The 23,053-nt window shown below is 40.1% G+C and overlaps 1 protein-coding gene across 2 annotated transcripts in view; it reads right to left on the bottom strand.

The window, feature by feature from the left end:
- Window positions 1-1,527: 1,527 nt before the first annotated feature.
- The window catches only part of SLC7A2 (solute carrier family 7 member 2), a 68,678-nt gene continuing 47,152 nt past the window's right edge, over window positions 1,528-23,053 (bottom strand). Inside the window, exons 4-12 of one of the 2 annotated variants that reach the window (XM_059384505.1) lie at window positions 20,329-20,494; window positions 18,852-18,985; window positions 17,633-17,855; window positions 15,657-15,796; window positions 12,682-12,784; window positions 11,141-11,346; window positions 9,955-10,121; window positions 8,894-9,002; window positions 1,528-7,352 (exon numbers count right to left, since the gene is read on the bottom strand). In XM_059384505.1, coding sequence (XP_059240488.1) covers window positions 7,156-7,352; window positions 8,894-9,002; window positions 9,955-10,121; window positions 11,141-11,346; window positions 12,682-12,784; window positions 15,657-15,796; window positions 17,633-17,855; window positions 18,852-18,985; window positions 20,329-20,494 — 1,445 coding nt within the window. In that variant the 3' untranslated portion in view covers window positions 1,528-7,155. Of the gene's footprint in view, window positions 7,353-8,893; window positions 9,003-9,954; window positions 10,122-11,140; window positions 11,347-12,681; window positions 12,785-15,264; window positions 15,402-15,656; window positions 15,797-17,632; window positions 17,856-18,851; window positions 18,986-20,328; window positions 20,495-23,053 lie in introns of both variants that reach the window. The other variant, XM_059384506.1, reaches the window with a different exon arrangement.

Below are 23,053 nucleotides of genomic sequence, written 5' to 3'. Positions count from 1 at the left end.
GCTCCAGGATATAGCATGCTGTAAAGATGTATTGTCTGTTGGTAACAAGAGCCTTTAAATAATGGGTAAACGCTAAACGAAAATGTAAGTGACTTAAAACCACCATCCTCTCCTTCGTTTTTCTTTATTTTTTCATCATTTTATTATTTTCTTTATTTGATGGTAAACGATCAATGATCCTGTGCCCATTTGTTTTCTCCTACTTCCCCGAGCTGCTCGTTTTCTGAAAGTGTCTTCTATCGGTCATTTGCACCTTGGTGCCAAGTCAGTGTTTCAGTTCCAAGAACATTGTCAATTTAAATCTGATTTCTACCGGGGTCCTTGCTTGAAGAATTCCCTTGGTCCTGGCTTGAAGAAATGTCAGATGTCAGGGCAGTGCACAGACAGGGAAATATTTTGGAGACCCGGAGACTCAGCCACTGGGAAACTTATGTTCCCCAACGGTGTAGTACTTGTGAGTTAAGGGATTCAGAGCCCAGAAACAAGCGTGCTCCTCATCAGGGAGGTTCAAGCCCACCTTGAGCTGTAGAGTGCTCCTGGGTAGTACAGGCCTGTCTTGTTTTCCTCTTCATGTTGGCTGCTCCAGTTTTATTTATTTTTTTAAATATTTATTTATTTGAGAGAGACAGAGAGAGAGAGTGCAAGTGCACACATGCATGTGAGAGCAGAGAGAAGAGCAGAAGGAGAGAGAATCCCAAGCAGACTCCACACAGAGCTCGGAGCCCACACAGAGCTCGGAGCCCGCCCAGGGCTCCATCCCGCTGCCCTGAGATCATGACCCGAGCAGAAACCAAGAGCTGGACACTTAATTGAGGGAGCCCCCCAGGCGCCCCTGGCTGCTCCAGGTTTAGTAGAGACCAATGACTCTTTACCCAGCGTTTACTGGAAAAGTTCAAGTAAATCAGTGTTGAGCTGAGTTTCTCTCTGAATAGTTTCACCCCTACTGCTTTGACCTACCCAAAAAGAGAAACTGTGATAATGCGTTATTTTGGTATGTCTTTGAGATTTTCTTCTCTGAGACATTTTATGGGATGAAATGAATCACTTTTTCCACACAGATGGGGACTTTTCAGTACACTCTCCTAGCAATCTGAGGGCTTTGAGCCCTTCACCTGAAGTGCAAGCCTATCTGTGGCCTTCTTTAGAGAACACTAGGAGATGATGTTCTTATCGCTGGGGTTCCTGGCTGGGCCCAGACACAGTTCCTGGGGCATCACTTCCTTCACATGGGGCACCCAAACCTAGTAACAATCCTAAAGGCCAACAATTAGATAAATCAGGGTTTAAGGTTTCTGCTTGGTAAATACTTTGCTCTTTTAGCTTGGTTTTCAATGTTGGTTATACTGATACTACAGTTTTCTTAGTTCAACATGGTTTACCCTCCAATTTATTAAAATTAATGGGAATAAAATATATACACAAAGACATTTCAAAATAACAAGCTAACTCCAGAGATTTGAAATTTAATGTAATGTTGGGCCATGTCAGAAAGCGGAGTCCTTCCTCCTAGTCAGAGGTTAAAGAGGGTTGAAGTTGGTAATAGTTCTTTATTATACTATAAAAAATGTGTTAGTTGTACATAAATGATCACCAATTATTAAAGGCTATGATTTGGTAAGGGGAATATTGAGGAAGGAGCTTCTTACAGATAAAAACATGATGAAGAAGTTGACGGTTGATGTGGGAGGATCTCAGATGTGTGGTCCTGGGATGGCATGCTTCAGGAACAAGTGATATTTTTTTAGGATGTGCCACGTGGACTAAGGGTATGTGAAAACATGTATTTTTATCCTACAGGATATGGTAGTCCCCATGTAGTCCGCGGCTGCCAGGTGAATATTCTGGATGTTATAATCATTTCAGTTTAGAGGGTACCATATTTCTGAGCTTTAAAGTTCCCCCAATTTTTTTAAAGATAAGTGTGAAATGTATGCTTTGGGTGTGTGTGATACATATGCATATTCTATTATTACAAGTTGTATTACAATTTATTTAAAAAGTACATGGTCACATTGGAAAGCCTATTTTACAGTGGTAAAGCAGCAATGGCTTTTATTTATTACAATTCTAAAAAATAATCCAACTTTGTAAGTAAAAAGGAACTCTGATTATCATTGAGAACATTTGAATTTGAAATTATCTACTAAACAGAAAATCTTTATATTCAGACAAGTCCAATGTATCTGTTGGCTTTTACAACATAGAATTTCTGTAGGGTTTTGGGCCCTATCAACAGTTTCTGTTACATACAAGGAGAACAAAATCAAGCAAGAACACAATGGGGCAGCCCTTGTGGACATCAAAGATGAAAAGCCCGTTAACCTGGCCTGGGCCAGAGAACCTCATTGTGCTGGCAATACAAGCTCTCCACCAGCTGAGCCCGGGCCCATGCACTCTCCACCATGAGGCTGTCATTGCCCATTCGGGGGTTGCAGTGGGCCAGACCCTGTGGTACCAGTTGCAGGAACCAGCCATCCTTCCCACGAGTCATAGACGTTCCTTATCATTGACCTTGTCGTGTCCCTGGGATATTCAGAACTGAAATTAAGGACCCAAACTCCTACCTCGCATGGGAACCTTTCACTCCATACCCCATCCTGTCATCCCAAGACCCTACTCAACAAGGGTAGCTATGGACGCTTATGCTTTGCAGGCTGCCTGATCTTAGAACCAGCCTGGGCTCTTGGTCATGATCCCCATGGGGCACCAGTGGTCACAGGAGGTTCTCTTAAGGCCAGAGATAATGGCAGTGACTTCAGCCATGGTGACTGTAAGCTCGGTATAATTACTCGCAGCCAGTAAGGCTGCTAGTTGGGTTGAACTGTAAGAAAATGCACTTGAGATCAGTAAGACTAAACTGTGTACATATAAGCAATAATGAATGCTACAAAAACCAACAACCACAAAAACAGAGCAGGCCTCTCAAAAAATCCAGAAACCAGAAATTCATTTAAAAATGCTTAAATACAATTATACAAAGAGGGGAAGAAAAAAAAAAAAAACACCTCAGCTAAACAACAAAGTCAAGCAAACTGACTTCCAAATCTACATGGCTAAAAAACCTGTGCTGAACTTTGGTACTTTTTTCCCTTGATATTTTAGGACATGTGAGAGAATATAAGCAGAAACTATACAGAGATGGCACTAAAAAAAAAAAAAAAAAAAAAAAAAAAGATGAAAAAAAAAAAAACAAATCCCCTTCTCTCTAAAATTCACGTTCATCATGTGAATTTTAACACTCCTTGATGTTCACGCTAAACCCAATCCTTTGAAGTTCTGTGGAAGTGGTAGTTTGGGTATTAATTACAGTTGCTTGAAGCACTTTGGGAGAAAATCATAGAACATTAGGAACAACATCAGAGGGAGAGCTGGAATCTTGGCACAAAGTCATCGCCCTGATTTATGAAGGAAGAGGACTAGCCCTGCTAGCCTGGCATTCTCGGCACTCGAGGGCAACAGTTTTTCTTATTCTCCGTGTTCAGCACTCAAATCAGTTTAGAAAAGAACTCGGTAAATATAGAGTCTGATTCAAAATAGGTCGAACAACTATCTGCAAATACCCAGGACTCAGCAAATATTGTGGCTAATTTTTAAAATTTAAAATTTTAAGAAGTTCAAAAAGATCTTTTATTCAGAAAATGAAAAGAGAGGCTTTTGTATTTTCGAGGAAAAGAGTTCTGCAAGAGATATTTTCTTCTAATTATGGTTGTTAATAGCAAAGTTTTAAATATATCAATACTAGTTTTTCTTCAATGTATATATCCCAAAGGATGTATTTGGTCTTAACGAAGTTTTCTTGATGTTTATCTCAGGGGGAAAATGTGAGTAAGCAATCATCTGCATTTCAATATTTATCAAAAGTTGTAAGTTTTCTCATAAACAGGGCTTGAACTTGAATTTGTAAAGCTACCTTTTTAAATGTAAGGTAGGCAGGGACTTTCTGTGGTTATTTACAAATCTTCTTTTCCCTTCTGTGAAGAGTATAAAATAAAAGTGCTCTGATATGAAGTTTCTCATTGAAAATATTAAGAAAGCGTATTTCCTCCCATCCAAGTACTAACCTGGCCCGACCCTGCTTAGCTTCCGAGCTCAGACGAGATCGGGCGCGTTCAGGGTGGTATGGCCGTAGACAAGAAAGCGTATTTCCTAATGTAAGAAAGAAAAGTAATTTAAATGGTTCTTGCTCAATCACAATTAAGAGAATGTGTGGTATGCATTTTTTTTTTTTTTTTTCATTTCTGGAGAGGTGTTAATGGAAGTGTGATGGACTACCAGTCACATCTGCACCCAAACATCTTGGTAATCCTAAGAAAGTAAAAGCAGTATTTTGTTCCAGAGGTTATGAATTCGGATGTAGGAATAGGGAGGTAGTGAAAGAGTTGACAGAATTAGGTTTTACTAAGAAACACAGAGCAAGACAGAGATGTCAGAAAAGGTGTGCCAGAAATAAGTAAACAGAAAACCCCAACACCTCCTATACTTACTCCATTTCAGATTATAAAGCACCTGTTACAATGGACTAGAGTTTAGTGATTCCACATTAGATACATGATAAATATATCTTTCTTAAAGAATCTATAGAAAATATCATACATATAAAATTGCTGTATATTGCAAAATAGTTTAAAACCTAAAAATTTTGTATAAGCATACCTATCAATATAAAACGTTATTTTTTTCTCCACATCAATTGGGTTCTTTTATCCATACAAATGCTATCATCTCCAAAGACCATCATAACCCAACTGACTTACACACTATTTGAAATACACAGACATATACATATATATACACACACTCATACAGAGATAGAAGCACACATTTGAGTCCTCACAGAAAAAAAGCACAATCACCAACAAAGCATCTTTTCATAGATATTTGTGTTTGCAAAGTGTTTTAATGTGGAAAAGTAAATTTCTAACTAAATTCTGCTCCTAATTGAACACAGTGGGCTTAAGAGTTTTAGCTGCCTATCACATTCTAAATAAAGTTCTTGATTTTTGTTACAAAGACTCAGATATTTATATATGAAAGTCCTTGTGTTCCCTGTGTGAAGGGCCTAGTCTAGATCAATTAGAGAAGAAAAGGGGGTTCTCAGCCTAATACTAGAACAAGGATTTAGGATCATGCCTACAGTCCTTACCAAAATCGTTTTAGTCCTTGCATATCCAACGCTTCCTCTCCAGAAAAAACATGCTTGGAAGAGAATTCTGGGTCTCAGATTTTACCAGGCACCCTGGCAATAGTGGAATGTCAGTACTGAGCTCTAGATCAGGGAGGCTCCAAGACTAGCAGCCGGAAACCCACGCTTTCTCTCTGTTTATCTGATATTTAGTCACAGTAAACTCTTGGTTAGAACGATCACAACTTGCTTTTTAATGGCATCAGTAAAATAATCTCTTGGAAGAGCTGTCAGGAAACAAATGTTGTCCTTGCGTTTTGGATTAAGCTGGTTAACTGGTGTGCTTGATTAACATTTATCCTGGGAATGTAACCCATCTGTGTGTAAGTACACAGCCCCTAGCCTCACCCAGCAAACCATTTAATTATTTGTAAGAAAGCTAATTCATGAGAAGCAAAGCACTCTGCAGGTCAAAAGTCCGCTACGAGAGAACCCTATGAAGTAAAATAGAGTAACTAGAGAATCTTACATAGAAAAAAAATTCATTTACTCCTAGAAAGGTTACTGTGCTATATGCCTTTAATTTAATTAGGTTCATTTTTCTTTTTTGCTTAAGGTTTTCGATAATCATGTATTTAGCCCACATATTTTATCCCCCAACCACTGGGAATGGGGTATTGACAGATTTACTGTGGTCAGTTAAAAGTAAGTGAGATAAAAAGTGCTAAACAATTTATAGGATGAGGGGGAAGGAAAACATCCCTACATGTTTCCAAAAGAAACATCAAAGGCAAATTAGATCCAAACCCCTCAAACTGGGGCAAATGCAATTTAAGATCCAAATAGGCACTTTAAACTCAGAACAGGGACACTTCCTCTTCTTGTATCCCGTTGTTTTTTCCACTTTGGCATGTAGTAAAGACATAATTTGCTAGTGCAGCCCCTCCTATCTAGGACAAGACAAAATACTCGGAAGAAAGGAGTGAATTCTGTACCTGAAAAGGTTTTAAGAAAAAACTGAACTGTGATTAGTTATTAAGTAAAGGAGAAAAGTGTAAAACGTTCGGCCAATTGTGTGATCCGGGAAGACTTTACTGGCTTATTTTATGGGACATTGAAGACCAAGTTGCTTGGTGTCTCCTTATCCAAGCGTCTGTCTGACTCTGATTTCCAAATACAGCCTCTTCGCTGCCACTCACACAAGCTTTCCTGCCAAGGGACTGCCTTCCTTTCCTAGCAGAAAGGGTCCCAAGTAGATCACACACACAGTTCTCAAGCCTCTACCAGGACTGAGGGGGAGTCTATCATTCACACGTGGAAGGACTGGTTCTCTCAAAAACCACAGCAGTTGCAAGGGGCGTCCTCGGGTGACCCAGAGCGCCGCCCCCGCCCCGGGTAGCCCAGCAAACACACTTGTGGCTGAGGTTTTCACAAATGGCCATACTTTGTGGAAGAAAAAATCTGGATTAAACCCACTGCTGGCATTGATAAGTTCTAGAAAAGGCTCATTTCTTATCCCCTCCTCTTGCTCCTGACCAACGACAGATACCAGGAAGGGTAACTGCATTTTGAGCATGTTCTAATCAACGTTAATGACAGCTAATAAGGAAAAGCCACGGTTATTTCCCCGAAAGCACCAGGCACGTACAAAACACCCTTCTAGTCAGTGATCATTTCTATTTCAGCATGTGCAGTATAAGCCGCCCATTAATGACAACACCAGAAAAATACCAGGCGCAAGAGTGAACCACAAACAACTAATAACATTCATTCACCCCCAGGTACACATACACACGTACACACGCTCCCACTACTTGAGGGATAGTCATCGCTGAGGAGAGAGCTTGGGAGGTTTCCCCAGGTACACAATTCACCATCTGAGAAGGTGCTGTCCGGGTGAGTGAGTATAAGTTAGGGGAGCTACGTCTGCAGCAAGACCACGGCAACCCAGCGCGATGATGACAGCCTGTCACGGTTTACTCCACGTAGGACACGTACGGTACGACTGTGGACCAGCCCGGCCCCAGCCGGCGTTAGCATTCGCTCGTCTTCTCGTGGAATATGAAAGGTAAACTGAGGTTTCTTTGGTGCTGGTCGTTGGCTTGGATGGCGGCTTTTTCTTTCGCCGCGGCAGTGATGTGGTCTGAGGAAGCCTCTTCATCATCTTCCTCCTCTCTCGGGTGACCCTCCAGGCTGTGTCTAATACCGTAAGTGAAGTAGATCAGGAAGCCTTTCAGAGGAAAAAAAAAATAAAAGAAATCCATGTTTTAAGTATGTCAGGAAATGACAATATGGGAAAATGTAATATAGAACTTAATGGGGTTTTTTTGCCTTCTCTTTCTGGGCTCTTTCAGGACAGAAGGCAAGGACAGAATATCCCTGCAGAAGGTCCCCGGTGGATGCTTTCCCAGTAGAATGTGCTTTTGCATTTTTAACACCCAATCTCTGTAGAATGTTTCTCTCAATTAAGGGTTTTTCAGGCACTTGGGCTGAAAAAATTGTATTTATTTTCTCAAACTCAACACTACACTTTAAACAAGAGGATGTGTGGGGGAGGGTAAAATCTCGATTCACAGCCCCGACACAAGCAGCGGGTTGTCTGAGTCATAATGGGGTATTTTGGAAAATGCGCTATGTGTAAACAAAGGGATCTTGGCTGGGCCTTAGCCATGTTACTGTCACCAGGAGAGGCCAAAGAGGGGCACTGGGTGGCTCAGTGCGTTAAGCATCTGCCTTCGGCTCAGGTCATGGTCCTGGGCTCCTGGAATCAAGACCATATTCTCATTCTGGGGAACTGGGGGGCTGGTGCCTCGGGTCACAGAATATGGGCAAAACTCTAGTGTGGGTATGGGGAGATGAGCAAAACAGAGATTAAATCTCCCATCAACTCAAGTAGACTGGTGGCCTGAACTTGAAATTGAATTAATTTCTACCCAAAGCAAACAATCACATACACAAGAGCAAAACTAGGCTCATTCTTGCTCAGCCAAAGGGAGGACTGTCAAAACGCACACTCTTCAACTCCCAAAGTGGCCCAAACCAATGTAGACTTAGGACTCATCTCTCCCTGCTTCACCTTACAGACATGTCTGCTCACATTTTTAAGACAAGTGATCAGTGTGTTACATCGAATGTAAACTCTCATTTTCCAACTCAATTTTCACATGGGAAAGGAATCATAACAAAAAAACCATGTGGTAGAAATATAAATAAGCTCGCTCATCTTATTTAATGCTAAATCCCAAGGTTCAAATAATAAGAAATTTAGATAACAAAAGAAATTTTGGCTATCAGCTCTTTCAAAATGTCTTCAAAATCCACTGGGACACCGGAAAGAACTGAATTTGGAATCAGAGTTCTATACTGCCATCCACGAATTTTATCCTTTGCCTTTTGGGTGTTTTATTTCTCACCCATTAAGTTGGAGAAAATGGAATCTACAAGGTTCTTCTACAGGGTTACTGGGAGAATTTAATCTAAAAAAAAAGTATCACATTTAGAGAAGCACTCGTTCACAGGTCATCATTCCACACGGGTTACACTAATTCTCTCTTTCTCTCACTGTGGCCCTACTGGTAGGTGGCTCTGCTGCTTCAGGACAAGTATCACATTTAGAAAAGGAGTCAGATAATCTAAAATTTGGGAAACGAAGAAACTGACAAAAACCCTTTATTTCCAAGAAGGGGGAGAGGATGCACTTCTCTAATCACAGAGCAAGAAATCGGGAAGACAGAACCACGGTTCAGAAAGCTACAACATTAAAGGACCTACCGAGTGCCATCCAAATGCTAAATCTGATCCAAGTGTCTGTGCTCAGCTGGACCATCAGGTAGATGTTCACCAGAATGCTGAAGGCTGGCAAGAATGGTAAGAACGGAACCTAAGTGGGAAAAACACCCTCTTCAATATACTCAGATTTGGAAAGCACATTCTCCAAACTGTTCCAACATGGTGATGACAAATTTGACATGGATACTTTCACCCTGGGTCGGTAAGTTTATATTCTTACACAAAGGACAGCCTGAAGAAAAAAAACCCTTCTTGTCAAGTCTACTGATGGGAGCATCACAGTTAACACTACTTAAGTGCGGCCCAAAGCAACAGGTGATTTCTCCTGTCCACTAACACCGGCATCATGACCAAGACACAGTCAGTTGGTAGGGTTTGGTTTCGTTTGGGGTTCACTGGTTTTGTTCAGATATCAACAGGGTGTGCCTCTGGAAGTCTGGATATACATGGCATCTGAGAAGGGGGGGCGGGGATCCTTCCAGAAAGCTCTCTTCAGGTCCAAACCTGCTTCTATTCAAATCTGACAGGATATTGGGGCGGCTGGGTGGCTCAGTGGGTTGAGCCTCTGCCTTCGGCCCATGTCATGGTCTCAGGTCCTGGGATCAAGTCCAGCAGCGGGCTCTCTGCTCGGCAGGGATCCTGCTTCCCCCTCTCTCTCTGCCTGTCTCTCCTCTCTGCCTATGTGTGATCTCTCTTTCTGTCAAATAAATAAATAAAATCTTAAAAAAAAATCTGACAGGATATTTATAGCAGAAGGGCTTTTAGGGGTTAATAATCTTCCTGAGAGAGGACTGAATTTCTATAATAAAACATGCTACTTATTCTTCGATACCACAGACCACTTGACAAGGAATGTGTTTACCGTTATAGTTAATAACGTGAAAGGGGCATATTAGAGTTTTTGAAAAGCCACATACAGAGAATCCTTAAGACAAATGGATAACTTCCTCAGAAGTGTCTTCACCCCCCCACCCCTTTTAGAACAACTTACGAAACTAACACATGAGATAATACTGAGGATCCCTAATGTTCACGATTCATACCATGAAGGCTACTTTTTGCTGATTCTGGGGCTGCCTCCAAATGGTGAGCACAATGGCGATGCAGAGAACAAGAAACAGGACAAGAAGAGCAACGCTCCATGCTTCTAGCCGGGCAATAGCTTGGACTCCATACGTGGTCAAGATACTCAGGCCCAAAACAAGAAATGCTGCAAAAGCGATATGTCGGGGACACAAAATCAGCACACACATTCCACTCAGATTCCCCAAGTTCAAGCAGTCTCTTATGATAAGATATTGAGCTCTTTCCATAGCTTTTTTTGGCAAATACTACAATTCTTCACTTTCGTTATGGGAGAAAATGGCTCTTTTCACCCATTCCAGAACCACCGCTTGCTAACTCGTGACTGTCTCCTCCCCCCTCAGCACTAGCATCCTGCTTTTTCTGCATGGGTGTCATCGGGCTCCTCCTTGGCTACAGTCTCTGACTGTAGCCCATGGATTGAATGTGATACTTTCAGGGGTGGAGATGTCCCTTTTTTCAAACGGGAAATGGCCAGTCCGTTTTCTGCTCTTGTAGACACTGTTCATGCAAACAAATAATCAATAATCTGGGTCTGCTTTCCCTCTTTCAGAAGGTGACATCACCACCCACCCACCATATTCCTGACCATCATGTCTGCATTTGGGGTTCCTCCTCTGTGCTCCAGAGAAGCCTCTACTTTCCGTAGCTTGCCATCAAGAGTCTGTTCCTCAAAGCCCAGTGAGAGCAAGGACCATCTTTCTTCCCATCCCAAGTGTCCTGCAGAGTTCTTAGCATGTTGATGGTGCTCAGTGAACTGAAAATATGACTGATTATATAACTGTATAACTGTCTGTGAGCAAACAAGTTGTTCTGTATTGCCTCCCAGTCTCCTTACTGACAGGTCTTCCTGGCCAGAAACTTGTACACAAGGAGCCCCCAACAGCCCCTGAAAGGGACCCGCTCCGTACAGCTACCACTCGTACCTCAGGGAACTTCTTCTTTTCTTCTTCAGTGGCAGGACCCATGTATCCTGCTAATACAGGGTCTCCACTCCTAGCGACCCATCAGGTGGAGATTTCAGGACTCAAGGCAGTGGCCAACAGAGGCGAGGGCCAGGTAAGACCTCTTGTGCTCTCACATCGTACCTGCTCCCCCGACGCACACCCGGGGCCCTTCCCAGTGGACACAGCGCAGAGGACTCACCAAGAAATCCCACCAGAAAGCTCACGAGAGACGACGACTGCTGTGTAGGCAGAGCCGATGGGCTGATGAGGAGGCGCAGGCTGAGGCCCGGCCCCTGCAGCATGGTGACCGGCGACTCGCTCTTGGAGGCAGCCTTGCCACATGACCCCAGAGCTGCTTTCTCAGGACAGTATTTGGGCTGCTCATAAGATAAGCCGGGCTGGTACCTGGCCCCAAATGAACAAACAAACATCTCAGTCTTTATTCTCAAACAGACACTTGGCCCAAAGGAAGCAAACAAGAAAACTTGAAGGGAGACACCCGACAGGGTCCTGCACCAGAGCGGCCTCAGCCAGGCGGCAAGCCTGCTCCGCGAGATACCCGCTCAGCCCAGATCTCCCTCGACAGGCATTTAACTGCAGAGTTACACATTCGATGTGGAAGGGAGTGACCTTTTCACCCGAGGCAACTGTGACTAGAGGAGGATTAGCCTGGCAATATCTGTGTCCAAAGGAACTGCAGTTCCAGAAAACAGCACAGAAAGTCTGCTTAGTCAGCAGCTATAGAATGACGTTCAGGCTTCAGGATGCTGTTCTGCTGTCTTGGGCAGTCTGCCTCTCAGGCCTCATGTCCCTCCAGTTCCCCTCTCAGTCCTTCAGTGTAACCCTGACGAACTCCGTTCTGCCACCTGCCATGTCCCTTCATCAATGTAGCCTCTTCTCCAGCCCGTGTGGGTATCAGCCCGCCTCACCTCCTAGGATCTGCCTGTCCCTTCAGTGTGCTCTCTTTCCCTCTGAGCAGCCTTTACTTAAACTTAAAAGTAACATCTGTCCTCAGTCTAAAGAAGAAATAGGCTCACTGAGAAAAAAAAAATACACAAAGTATACAGAAGAAAATCAAAACCACCCCCAATACTCCAACCCAGCGTTAATCACTGCCAGCATTTTTGTACAATTTCAGCCAGGCATAAGTGCATAGATGTGTATCTTGATGCACATAAGACTCAAGATACATCTCGGTGACTTCTCCATGCAAATTTACGTTAAATTTAAATAAATTCAGATGCTGCATACAACTTTACTGAATCACATACTTTTCTCTATATAATTAAGTATAATTAAGAAAAAGAGTCCACTGTGTTTAGTTATTCTGCTATTAATATTCAGGTTTGCTCAATTTTTTCACTATGATAAATCACCTTTTCATAAATATCCTTTATACATACGTATCTGCATGTATCTCACTGTGTAAAATCTTCATTATAAAATTTTAGCAGTTGAGATAGTGGGACAAAAATGATAATATTTTAAAGTGTTTTTATACATTGTAAGAACTTGCTGTTCATATAGATTAAGCCAACTTATTTTTAATTATCAATTGTGTTTAATTCTTTACTAAGGACCAAGTACCTTTATTATAGCTTATACTGGTGTTTTTCTGTCCATGGCCTCTCACTTCTGTGAGACCGCTAGCTCCTTAAAAACAAAGATGATGAGTCTTAATTTTCTTTATTCCCTGGGCCCCACATGACGCACACCATTGGACACAACGAGGACACTCACCTGAGGATGAGAACACATGCGGCAACCAGAGAGTAGGCCAGAAGCGTGCCAATAGACATCATGTCCACAAGTGCCTTCAGGTCAAAGAGAAATGCCATCACAGCTATTGGGAAAAGAACAGAAGGGTTACAAAAAGGAAAAAAAAAAAAGGCCTATGATAAATCTCCATATAGCTGATAAGTTCTAAGTCAGGGACGACTGGCATGTTACAGTTCCAGTATCCATGATAAATCAAACAAACTATAGGAAATATATTTCTCACAGTTAAAAAGATGATCCTTGGATCATATAAACTGCTAGTAAAACTTCAAAAACCCTCAGCCATCTATCAAGGATAAAACACATTCTACTTTGATTACTTAAAAAATATTGGCCTGACAAAGAGTGAAAATATTCTATGACAGAATTCTCTCTTTTGATGTTTCAAAAGAAAAACATGGCTCAGAGATATTGGCTAACTTGTTCTAAAACAAGCATTGAACAATTCACAGAGGATCTTTCACTATAGATGTTACATAATCCTTTCAACTTCCATCCCTGCTTTGAGTTATGTCACATACAAAACAATGTAATTTCCAGTTAAATTGTGTTTCTGATAGAGGTGAAATTGTATGCTGGTTAGAACTCCACACTCGGAGAAGACTGACTAGATTTGAGAGATGAATCGATGTCTCACACTCAAATCTTAGTAATGTTCTGAGGCAAAATATACTTTTCCAGTTGAAGAGTGAACTTGCACTGAGCAATTTTTTTCTCCGTTGAAACATCAAATAGTGATGACCTGATTTGACCACACAGTTGTCCCCATCATCCTAAGTAGAAACACCACATTCCATTCACATGCTGTTCCGGACATTTCTTAGCAAGCTTTACATCTCTCTGACCTCAATTTATCTTTGATCCAATAATCCTCTGAGACCGAGGAAATGATATAGGTTTAACCAAATGCAATGGCCACAATTTGACTGGTTTTGACCCCGAAACCAGCAATTTCACATAGGTTGACCTGATAAAATTATGCTCCTCATTCTATAGACAGGCTAACTTAGCATGGCAACAACTCAAAGGGGACAGCAGAGTTACAGTAAACTCAATCTGTTCCCAGTTCCCCGTGCTCCTTCTATAGTATCACATGGTTTCTTTAAATACACCTCATGCCTTACTTTGAAAACCTTCTGTTGCTAGTATACTTATACATTAGCTTATTAAAATTTCAATACGTTTTGTAAGAATCACAAATAGAAAAATAAGTGGCCAAGACAGAATAAAATGATTAATTATCCAGACAAGCTCTCTGATCTAAGCTAAAAATGAGCAAAGTAAGGCAAAGGAGTACAAATAACAAAAATATAGTATTTCAGAATGTCAAAAAAAAAAAAAAAGCCTTCTGCTACAATTATCTTCCTTTAGTTATTACTGTCAATATATTAGGCTGCCAAATAAAACTTTTCCGGAAGAAAGAAGGATACATTTTTTTTTTAAAGTTCTGAATATGAAACAGAGTATTACTGGGCAAGATTTCACTGCCAAAAAAATAAACATTTTTATGGAATAAATAAAATGTGTGATCCTTTGTCAAGATTTATAAACTCTTCTGAAAAGCATAATCCACCATTTAATAAGAAAACGGGCTTTAGATCATCTAGTGCAACCTTCATTTCATGGGGTCAGAAATCTAAGCCCTAAGAAAAAAAGGGAACTGACCTTCCAATGTATGTCTAATTAAGTGCCCGACTGATTGGAAAACATTTACAAAGTGAAGTTGTTTAGGCAAATACTTTCTGACTCTGACGAAAATACCATTTCGTACACAATTAAGCATTGGCATTCTGTAATTTTTCCCAAATCCAAATCCAGAGTCTCAACCAAGTTATCAGCTTGGCTTGAATTTTACTACCAAAATAGCTTTATAAAGCATGATGAAGTCTCTCTCTTGCTTTCTATAACAGGACCTTTAAGGCCTTTCTCTCAGTCTATAAAATCTCTTTGAAAATTTCTGCACGGAATAAGAATCTGGCCAATGGCATTTTACAAAAATGTTCTGACGTCTCCTAAGGTGGGCATCTGGGAGGTGTTTTTTTTCTTTTTTCTTTCTTTCTTTCTTCTTCTTTTTTTTTTTTAACATGAGTTGAGTATCAAAATAGCTGAAAGCAAAAATAGATTCCTAATGGAGTCTAAGAGGAAAGAGTTGTTAGTAAGTCTTAAAGAACCATGATGGTCTGGGATGTGCAGTGATTACCACAGCCAAGTATCGGTTACCCCAACATTTCTTATACGTGATTAAAAAACGAGTAAAAATACAATCAAGAACCATTACAGCCCTCTGCATATTTGTTAGAAACCCAAAAGGTTAAAATAACAAAATAGTAAAAAAAAAAAAAAAAAAATCCCCAAGGGTCAGTTAAGAATGAATTTCCATAGACCACCACCACGATTACCAGATCCCACTGCTCATAACCTCATTTATCAGTGATTTTTTTTTTTAACTTACATGCACAGCAAGCAGACCCTCTTTATAAGTCCATGCATGCGCATAAAACGTTCAAGGCCAATGTTGAAGAATCCTGTGTTTGTAAAGCTTACCAGAAATGACCCCTGCCGTCAACGTGGCAGCAACTGGTGACTGCCTCTTACTCACTCTGCCAAGAAATCTAAACAGTAAACCATCCCGGGCCATGGCAAAGAGAATTCGGGGTAAAGGAAACATAGAGCCCAGAAGACTAGAACAGAAAAATTCATAATCCACATGTGAGTTATTGCAAGTCGTATTCCTAGACAGGTATATACAGGTAAAGACCGGACACACTAAAATGCAAACCTATGTCAAAACAATTCAAAACAGGAACACATTCACACACAAGTTCTTGAGCTTTATATAAAGAAAAACAGAAAACTGCCTAACTTGGGCATTTCTCTTCAGAATCCTTGATGGAAAAAACATTCCCCCTTTTCTTAAAAAAAGTCAACTCTCTCACCTGCCACCGCACCCGATGATAAAGTAGCAATTACTGGTGTCTTCGTTTTGGAATTGATTTGAGCTAGACATTTGAAAAGCAACCCATCCTCCGCCATAGCATAGATTACACGAGGCATTGGGAAAATGGATCCAAGAAGACTGAATAAAAAGCAAACACATGCAGGATGGCAAACACATTCATGCAAGATTACATCCAGAACAGAAATTAAGTACTTGGATAAAACTCAGCATCACAGCTCTGATTACAAGGTCTTGTTATTTTTAAAACGTGTTATGATTGGACATTTGAAAATATTTGCCAATATTTACCATAGACTAAGAACAATACTGCAAGTAATTTGTGCAAGCCCACAAATTATTACTGAATTAAAACTAAGTAATTAAGACTTAAGAAAACCAAACCCAATTGTATCATTAAGGCATTTTTAGTGGCCTTAATGCAGAAATTAAAATTCCTAAACTGACATGAAATTAGAGATTAGGTTATTTAATTGCATGGTATAGTCACTTCATTACTTCGATAATTATGAACTTATCATATTTATTTTACCATTATTTTGCTTCAGATAGCCTTGATATTCCATCAAATTAGTCATAATACCCAGCAGCATAAGATAATCAAGAAAGGAAGGGTTAAAAAAAAAAGAAAAAAAAATAACTCACTGTAAATTTAGTACACAGAAGTAGCCACGATTAAAAGTCAGGAACAGCGAAGTTTAAGAAAACGCTCTTTGCATTAGATGTTTCAACTTTCTTGTGTGTTTACTGGCTGCACCATTCCATACATGACTTAGTTATTAAAAAAATAACCATTTAAGAGAAAAATATGTAAAATATTTTATTTTAAAAATTCATTTTATCTTTCGATAAAGCTGGGTTGAGCTTGGCCCTGGATAAATCTTTATCCGGCTGTCTTTGGAAGACCATGATGGCATGATGTCTTCATAGCTGAGATTTTTGAAAGTACTTGAAATTACTCAGAATAAACCTCAACACTAGCAGATCGCTGAGAAGCCAATGAGGGTATATTTCTAAGTGCTGCTTACTATTATCTTGAATAGAAAACAAATCAGACTTTGAAAAAGAATCAAAGCTAGGTTGAGAATCATATAAAAAGATTCCTTTTTCCAACTTTGGACTTTCAAAAAACTATTTTCCCTTTAAAAAATTAGTCATCAGGCAAAGAGATTAATTTTCTCTTCATAAGAATGTCCTATGGGATACCATGATATAAACCAGAATGAAATATCTTATGATCACATGTTAATCTGGAATGTAAGTAGCTCAGGGAACCTGAGAAATGAATTCTCAAGTATTAAAACAAGTAGCTACTGCAAATCTGAGCACTTGAGATTCAATGACTCTTTGCTTTCCACACAGACATTATATGAACTTCCACCATTAATTTCAGAAGAGTAATTTCTATTTCTAGCCCAAATTCAGTCTGATGAGTACCAAGAGAAAAAGCCTCAGTGTTTCACAATAAAAAGCACATTATACTGAATGATGTCACAGCATATAGTTCCCAGTCACATAGACACGATGTAATTTTAAAAGGCAGCAGAAAATGTGAAGTCTGCACCTAAGGTCTTGGCTGTCTGTAGTACTATAAGAAATCCTTCAACTAGCAGGGAGACATGTTAGTATAAGTATCCTACCACTCTTTAATACATACATATATGAATATGCATGACATACATGTACGTGTATGTGTTCATGTGTATCGATGCCATCTACACTTCTACCGAAGCTGGACCACCATTACCTTGAAAAAATGACCTTGATAGGTGAAAAAGTTTTTATCACTTAAGATTTGTATGTAGCTATTCTGGTCAAACTATTCAGAGAAGACATAGTTGCATAATATATTCCTTAGATTAAGATTACTTTAAAAACCTATAAAAGCGATTCTTTAAATACTGACTGCTTGGCAGTGTCACCAACAGCCCCATGTTCAAAGGCAACGCCATGTACCTTGTTGACAGAGCACAGAGAGAACCTGCTGCAACAACGTATTTGGCGGGGCCCCATCCAACATATTCAAACGCTACCGGCAGAGGGCTTTTCTCGTCCAGGAGGTAGTATGGCATCATAAGGGTTAAAGCTGCAGAGACCCCAAAGTAGGCCATAAAGCAAACAAGCAAAGAAGTCACAATTCCAATAGGAATAGCTTTCTGAGGATTCCGGACTTCTTCACCTAAGGAGATATAAACAATAGATATGCACCTTTAACGAAACATTAATAGATACAATATGAAGTTGTCTTCTCCTTCATAATCATTTCCCTCTGCCTTTGTCTTTTCTGTTTTCTTAGCTTGCTCCACACATTGTACATGATGCTGTCTGTCTTCTTGAGAGCACGATGCTATTACACAAAATTCTGAACCCCAGAGGCAAAAAGAGAGAGCAAGAAATCATGCAGGTCCATTTCCCATTTCTAGAAAGAAAAGACATGCTCTACCAGTGCTATTAAATATTTCAGGATAGTATGGCAGTCTTAATTCATTTGGCAAATGTTTCGTCCACAGAAATTAAGTGACTGCCATGGCATTCTGTGGGCCCTTCAACAGGAAGGCCCACAGAATAAATATGAAGCTAAACTTTTTCAATTCATATCAAACTCTGGCTTCAACACAAAAATAGTACTTGAATCTTTCTAATAAGATTTGACATTTGAAGTGCCCTTAAAATGGCCAATGATAAGGCAGTACAGTAATATGAACCCAGAAGAAGTACTTAGCATGTGTGGCATGATTACTTTGTTGTACAAGTTAAAGAGAAAAGAATGACCACAATCTATTTTGTCCGACTAAAGAAGAAAGAATTTATGAGCACGATCATCATTTGTTACTCACTGTGATAGTACTGGAGATTACTTCCAGACTGAAGGTTAAGGACAGTAATTACAACTAACATTTATAAGATATTTGACAGCCTACAAAAATCTTCAATGTGTACTGTTATCTTAAGTAACCTTCATAACATGAGCATGTTACCAAATAATGGAAACCAAGGTTCACAGAGTTTCATGAAGTTTCTTTTTATCATACACAGTAGGTGTCATAGCTAGAGCTGGGACCAGTCTGCATTACCCAAATCCCACTCTTTCCTTGACCCTCTGTTGCTACCCGTGGGTACTCCTTAGAACAAGGAACACCTTTCCCTCTACATAGAACCAAGATTCTGCCCTTACCAGTTGTTGCAATGCAGTCAAATCCCACAAAGGCATAAAAGCAGGTGGCAGCCCCAGCCAAAGTTCCTGCAAAGCCATAAGGCATAAAGCCACCAGCCCCATAGATACTTGTCCCATTTTCAGAAGGCGGATCTCTAAAGGAGAGAGCAAGCACAATGCAAAGTCATTTTCATAGAAAACTGTTTCTTGGAAGGCTACTGTGTTCACCAGCTCTTTGAAGCTCACATATATAAACATAAACCCTGATTTTCTCACCGTGTCCTAGGGAATGTAGTGATGTTCCCAACAACGGCACCCTCTTGGGTTGTCAGCACTCAGCTGGAGGTTGGTCAATAAGAGCATGAGGACAAGGCCCAGATCCACTCTGACTAGAACTCACAGCCAGGCAGGATTGTGAGAGCAGAGACACCATGTATGGGCCATGCTCCGAAACAAAGACATAAAGCCTCTTCTTTTCGTGGACAGCTGGGCAGGTGGTGCATTTAAAAATTTTACTAATAAGACATTTGAAAAGATGAAATCGAATTCTCTAGGCTTGAATAATAATTTTGAAGTTGAATACTTTATTACATGTTAAAAATTGTCTAAACCAGAAGTTCCTAATTTTTTTGCTTCAAAAGAATGGATTAAAACAGCGTATCTAAGAAAAACATGTAGTTATACTTCACTTCATGTAACAGACATTTATGTAACCTCATTTTATTTGCACATCAGAATATTAATATAAAACTTATGATGAAACCTTTTGTATATAATCATTACTAATTTAATTTTTGAGACTACCAGGTTAAAAGCAAAATGCATGGACAACTCTGCTTAAGCAACCAATGATGTTCTCCAAGAATCAAGGCCCCAAAATTACTAAGGGGCTGAAAGAATGCAAGGAAACTAAAGGGAATTCCCAAAGGAAGAACTAAGGGATACATGGCTCAAAAAGATCCATTGTGGGGCGCCTGGGTGGCTCAGTGGGTTAAGCTGCTGCCTTCGGCTCAGGTCATGATCCCAGGGTCCTGGGATCAAGCCCCGCATCGGGCTCTCTGCTCAGCTGCAAGCCTGCTTCCTCCTCTCTCTCTGCCTGCTTGTGATCTCTCTCTGTCAAATAAATAAATAAAATCTTAAAAAAAAAAAAATCCATTGTTTCGCAAAGGTGGCCAAGTTTTGGGGGGAAGAGGCATCCTTGCAATGGTTAGGATCTCACTTTGCTCTTCTCCTAGATCTCCTGCACAGCTTGAAGCTGAGAACCAGTCACTGCTTGGCTTCAAATAGCTGTTCAACAGTGAGCACACATACACATCTACGTTTAGGGGGAGATTGGGAAGAAGAGCCTCGGAACAGACCAGACCCTCGGAAATGTCTCCACAGCAAAAGAAAATTGAGAACCACCTTGTAGAAGAAAATGTAAGAAAAGAGCAGGCAAATTAAAAACAAAAACAAAAACACATTCAAAATAAGAAGGGAAAAAACCCAAATATTATACCTGGCACTCGCTGATATATTTTTGAGAAACTCTTCACTAATCTTCCAGTTTGCCACATTTCCTTTCACAAAGCCAGCAACCATCACGAAGAGAAGGACCAGGATATTAATAGCTGTGAAGATTTTATTCACCCAAGCAGATTCTTTTACTCCAAATGATAAAAGACCTATGGAAAAAAAGAAAGGGTATTTAAAAAAAAAATTTTTTAACCTAAGTTTTAGCAAAAGCCATAGGATTTTGAGGCAGTAATAGGGTTTAGGATATTATTTTACCAAAATCCATGTTTTTAACTTACATTTATCACTTTCTCTTGTGAGTTCTGACTTAACCTGTCACAAGATTTCCTGAGTACAACCAAGTCCCTAGCAGACAGCAGGTGGTGTGCAGAGCCTAGAGACACCACACTCCAAGAGATCAGTTAATCTAGTAACTTTGGCTCTTATTACCAATGGGTAGGGAGAGGTAAAGTAACTGAATTTTAAAGCAATGCTCTTCTCAAAAAGCCACCTTGAGATTAGTGGCTACAAAATTTTGAAAATCAGAGTTAAATCATATGTCTGCTTTATATTTTCAGAATATATAAAATAATTCAACTGCCTCACCAAAAAGGTCTATTTTTCTAATTGATTCCCATTGTAATTGTTTTATTTTATATTCTGATTATTAACAATAATCAATTTCCTATTCAAGTTATTTGAAGACACAGAAAAAATAGGAAGGGAATAAAGATCAAGTATAATCTGTTCTCCAGAATTTGGGGCGTGCTCACACACGCAGACACACATATACATGTTCAAGTTGATAAACAGATAACCTCATTTTTAACAACTGCTTACTCTTCTACAACATGAAAATGCCATAATCCCTTAATTATAGACTGTCAGGTAACTTTTAGTTTCTGACAACTATAAATAGGACTGACACCATCATCCTTTTATACATATCTTTGTACACATTCAAATTTGTACTTCAAAGTAATGTTCTATAAGGTTATACCATATCAAGGATATGTTTTTTCATGCAAGGCTTTTGGTTCACATTGTCAGAAATATTCTCCAGAAAGTCTGATCCAATGGAATCTTCCCGTTTTTTTCTATTAGGTTATTCTATTTATATCAATTTGTAAGACTTTTTATATAGTAATGTTATATAAGATCTCTGTCATGTATTGCTTATGTTTTTCCCAGTTTATCATTTACTTTTACTCTTAGGATTGACTCCATGTGTATGTGTGTGTGTGTATGATTTTATATATATATAGAAGTTTTAGAACATAAATTTTTCTTTAGTTTTTACCTTTAGAAAGATTTTACCCAATACGAACTCCAAAGCATTTACCTTTGTTTCCTTCTAGTAACTTCATGACTGTATTTTTAATGTGTATATGTGTATTTTTAAAAAATTTTATTTATTTATTTGACAGAGAGAGATCATAAGTAGGCAGAGAGGCAGGCAGAGAGAGAGGAGGAAGCAGGCTCCCTGCTGAGCAGAGTGCCCGATGCAGGGCTCGATCCCAGGACCCTGAGATTATGACCTGAGCCAAAGGCAGAGGCTTAACCCACTGAGGCACCCAGGTACCCCGTGTGTGTATGTTTTTAAGAGAGAGAGAGATAAGAAAGAGAAAGAGGAGGCGCAAGTGGAGGGGAGGCGCAGAGGGAGAGAGAGAATCTTAAGCAGGCTCCATGACCAGCACAGCACACAGTCAGAAGATCGATCTCATGACCCTGAGATCATCACCTGAGCTGAAATCAAGAGTCACAGGCTTAACCCACTGAGTCACTCAGGCACCTTATCACATTTTTACCTTTAATCTGTCTTATATAGAATATAAATTATGGACCAAAAAGAGTTTAACTGTTACCACTGGGGAGAGGATGATGACGAAGGGATTATGCTGTACATCTCTATTTGTTCTGCCCACAAATCTACACCCAGGGTCAAAAAAGCAAAATTAGGGCGCCTGGGTGGCTCAGTGGGTTAAGCCGCTGCCTTCAGCTCAGGTCATGATCTCAGGGTCCTGGGATCGAGTCCCGCATCGGGCTCTCTGCTCAGCAGAGAGCCTGCTTCCTCCTCTCTCTCTCTCTGCCTGCCTCTCTGCCTACTTGTGATCTCTCTCTCTGTCAAATAAATAAATAAAATCTTTAAAAAAAAAAAAAAAAAAAAAAGCAAAATTACCCTAAGAGAGATGAGGAAAACTGAATTTCATTCTTCTACCCGTGTCATTCCCAGAATTTTACAATAATGTAACTATCATGAGAAAAAGGAAACTGCACAAATGGTATAATGACTGGTTCCGCAGTGCTAGAAACCACAATCCCCTACACGCTTTGGAAATACACGCTGCACGCGATACTGTTAGCCGCCTGGAAAAGAACAAAGCCACTGTCGTGTTTTCTGAGAATTTCCCAATACTGGACACCTGGGTGGCTCAGTTGGTTAAGTGACTGCCTTCAGCTCAGGTCATGATCCTGGAGTTCCGGGATCGAGTCTCCTATCGGGCTCCCAGCTCCACGGGCAGTCTGCTTCTCTCTCTGACTTTCTCCTCGTTCGTGCTCTCTCTCACTGCCTCTCTCTCAAATAAATAAATAAAAGGTTTAAAAAAAAACAAAAAAGAATTTCCCAATACCCCATGTGTACTCTTTACTCTGGGATTAAGGACCAATGAACAACTCATCTAAATACTGCAGACACTTCCCCACGTCTTTCATAAAGTAGCAGCTTCCGC

Source organism: Mustela nigripes, chromosome 18 (genome assembly GCF_022355385.1).
Source record: "Mustela nigripes isolate SB6536 chromosome 18, MUSNIG.SB6536, whole genome shotgun sequence".
NCBI classification, from domain to species: Eukaryota; Metazoa; Chordata; class Mammalia; order Carnivora; family Mustelidae; genus Mustela; species Mustela nigripes.
Note: the sequence above shows the minus strand (reverse complement) of the source record. Positions and strands in the feature narration are given on the sequence as shown.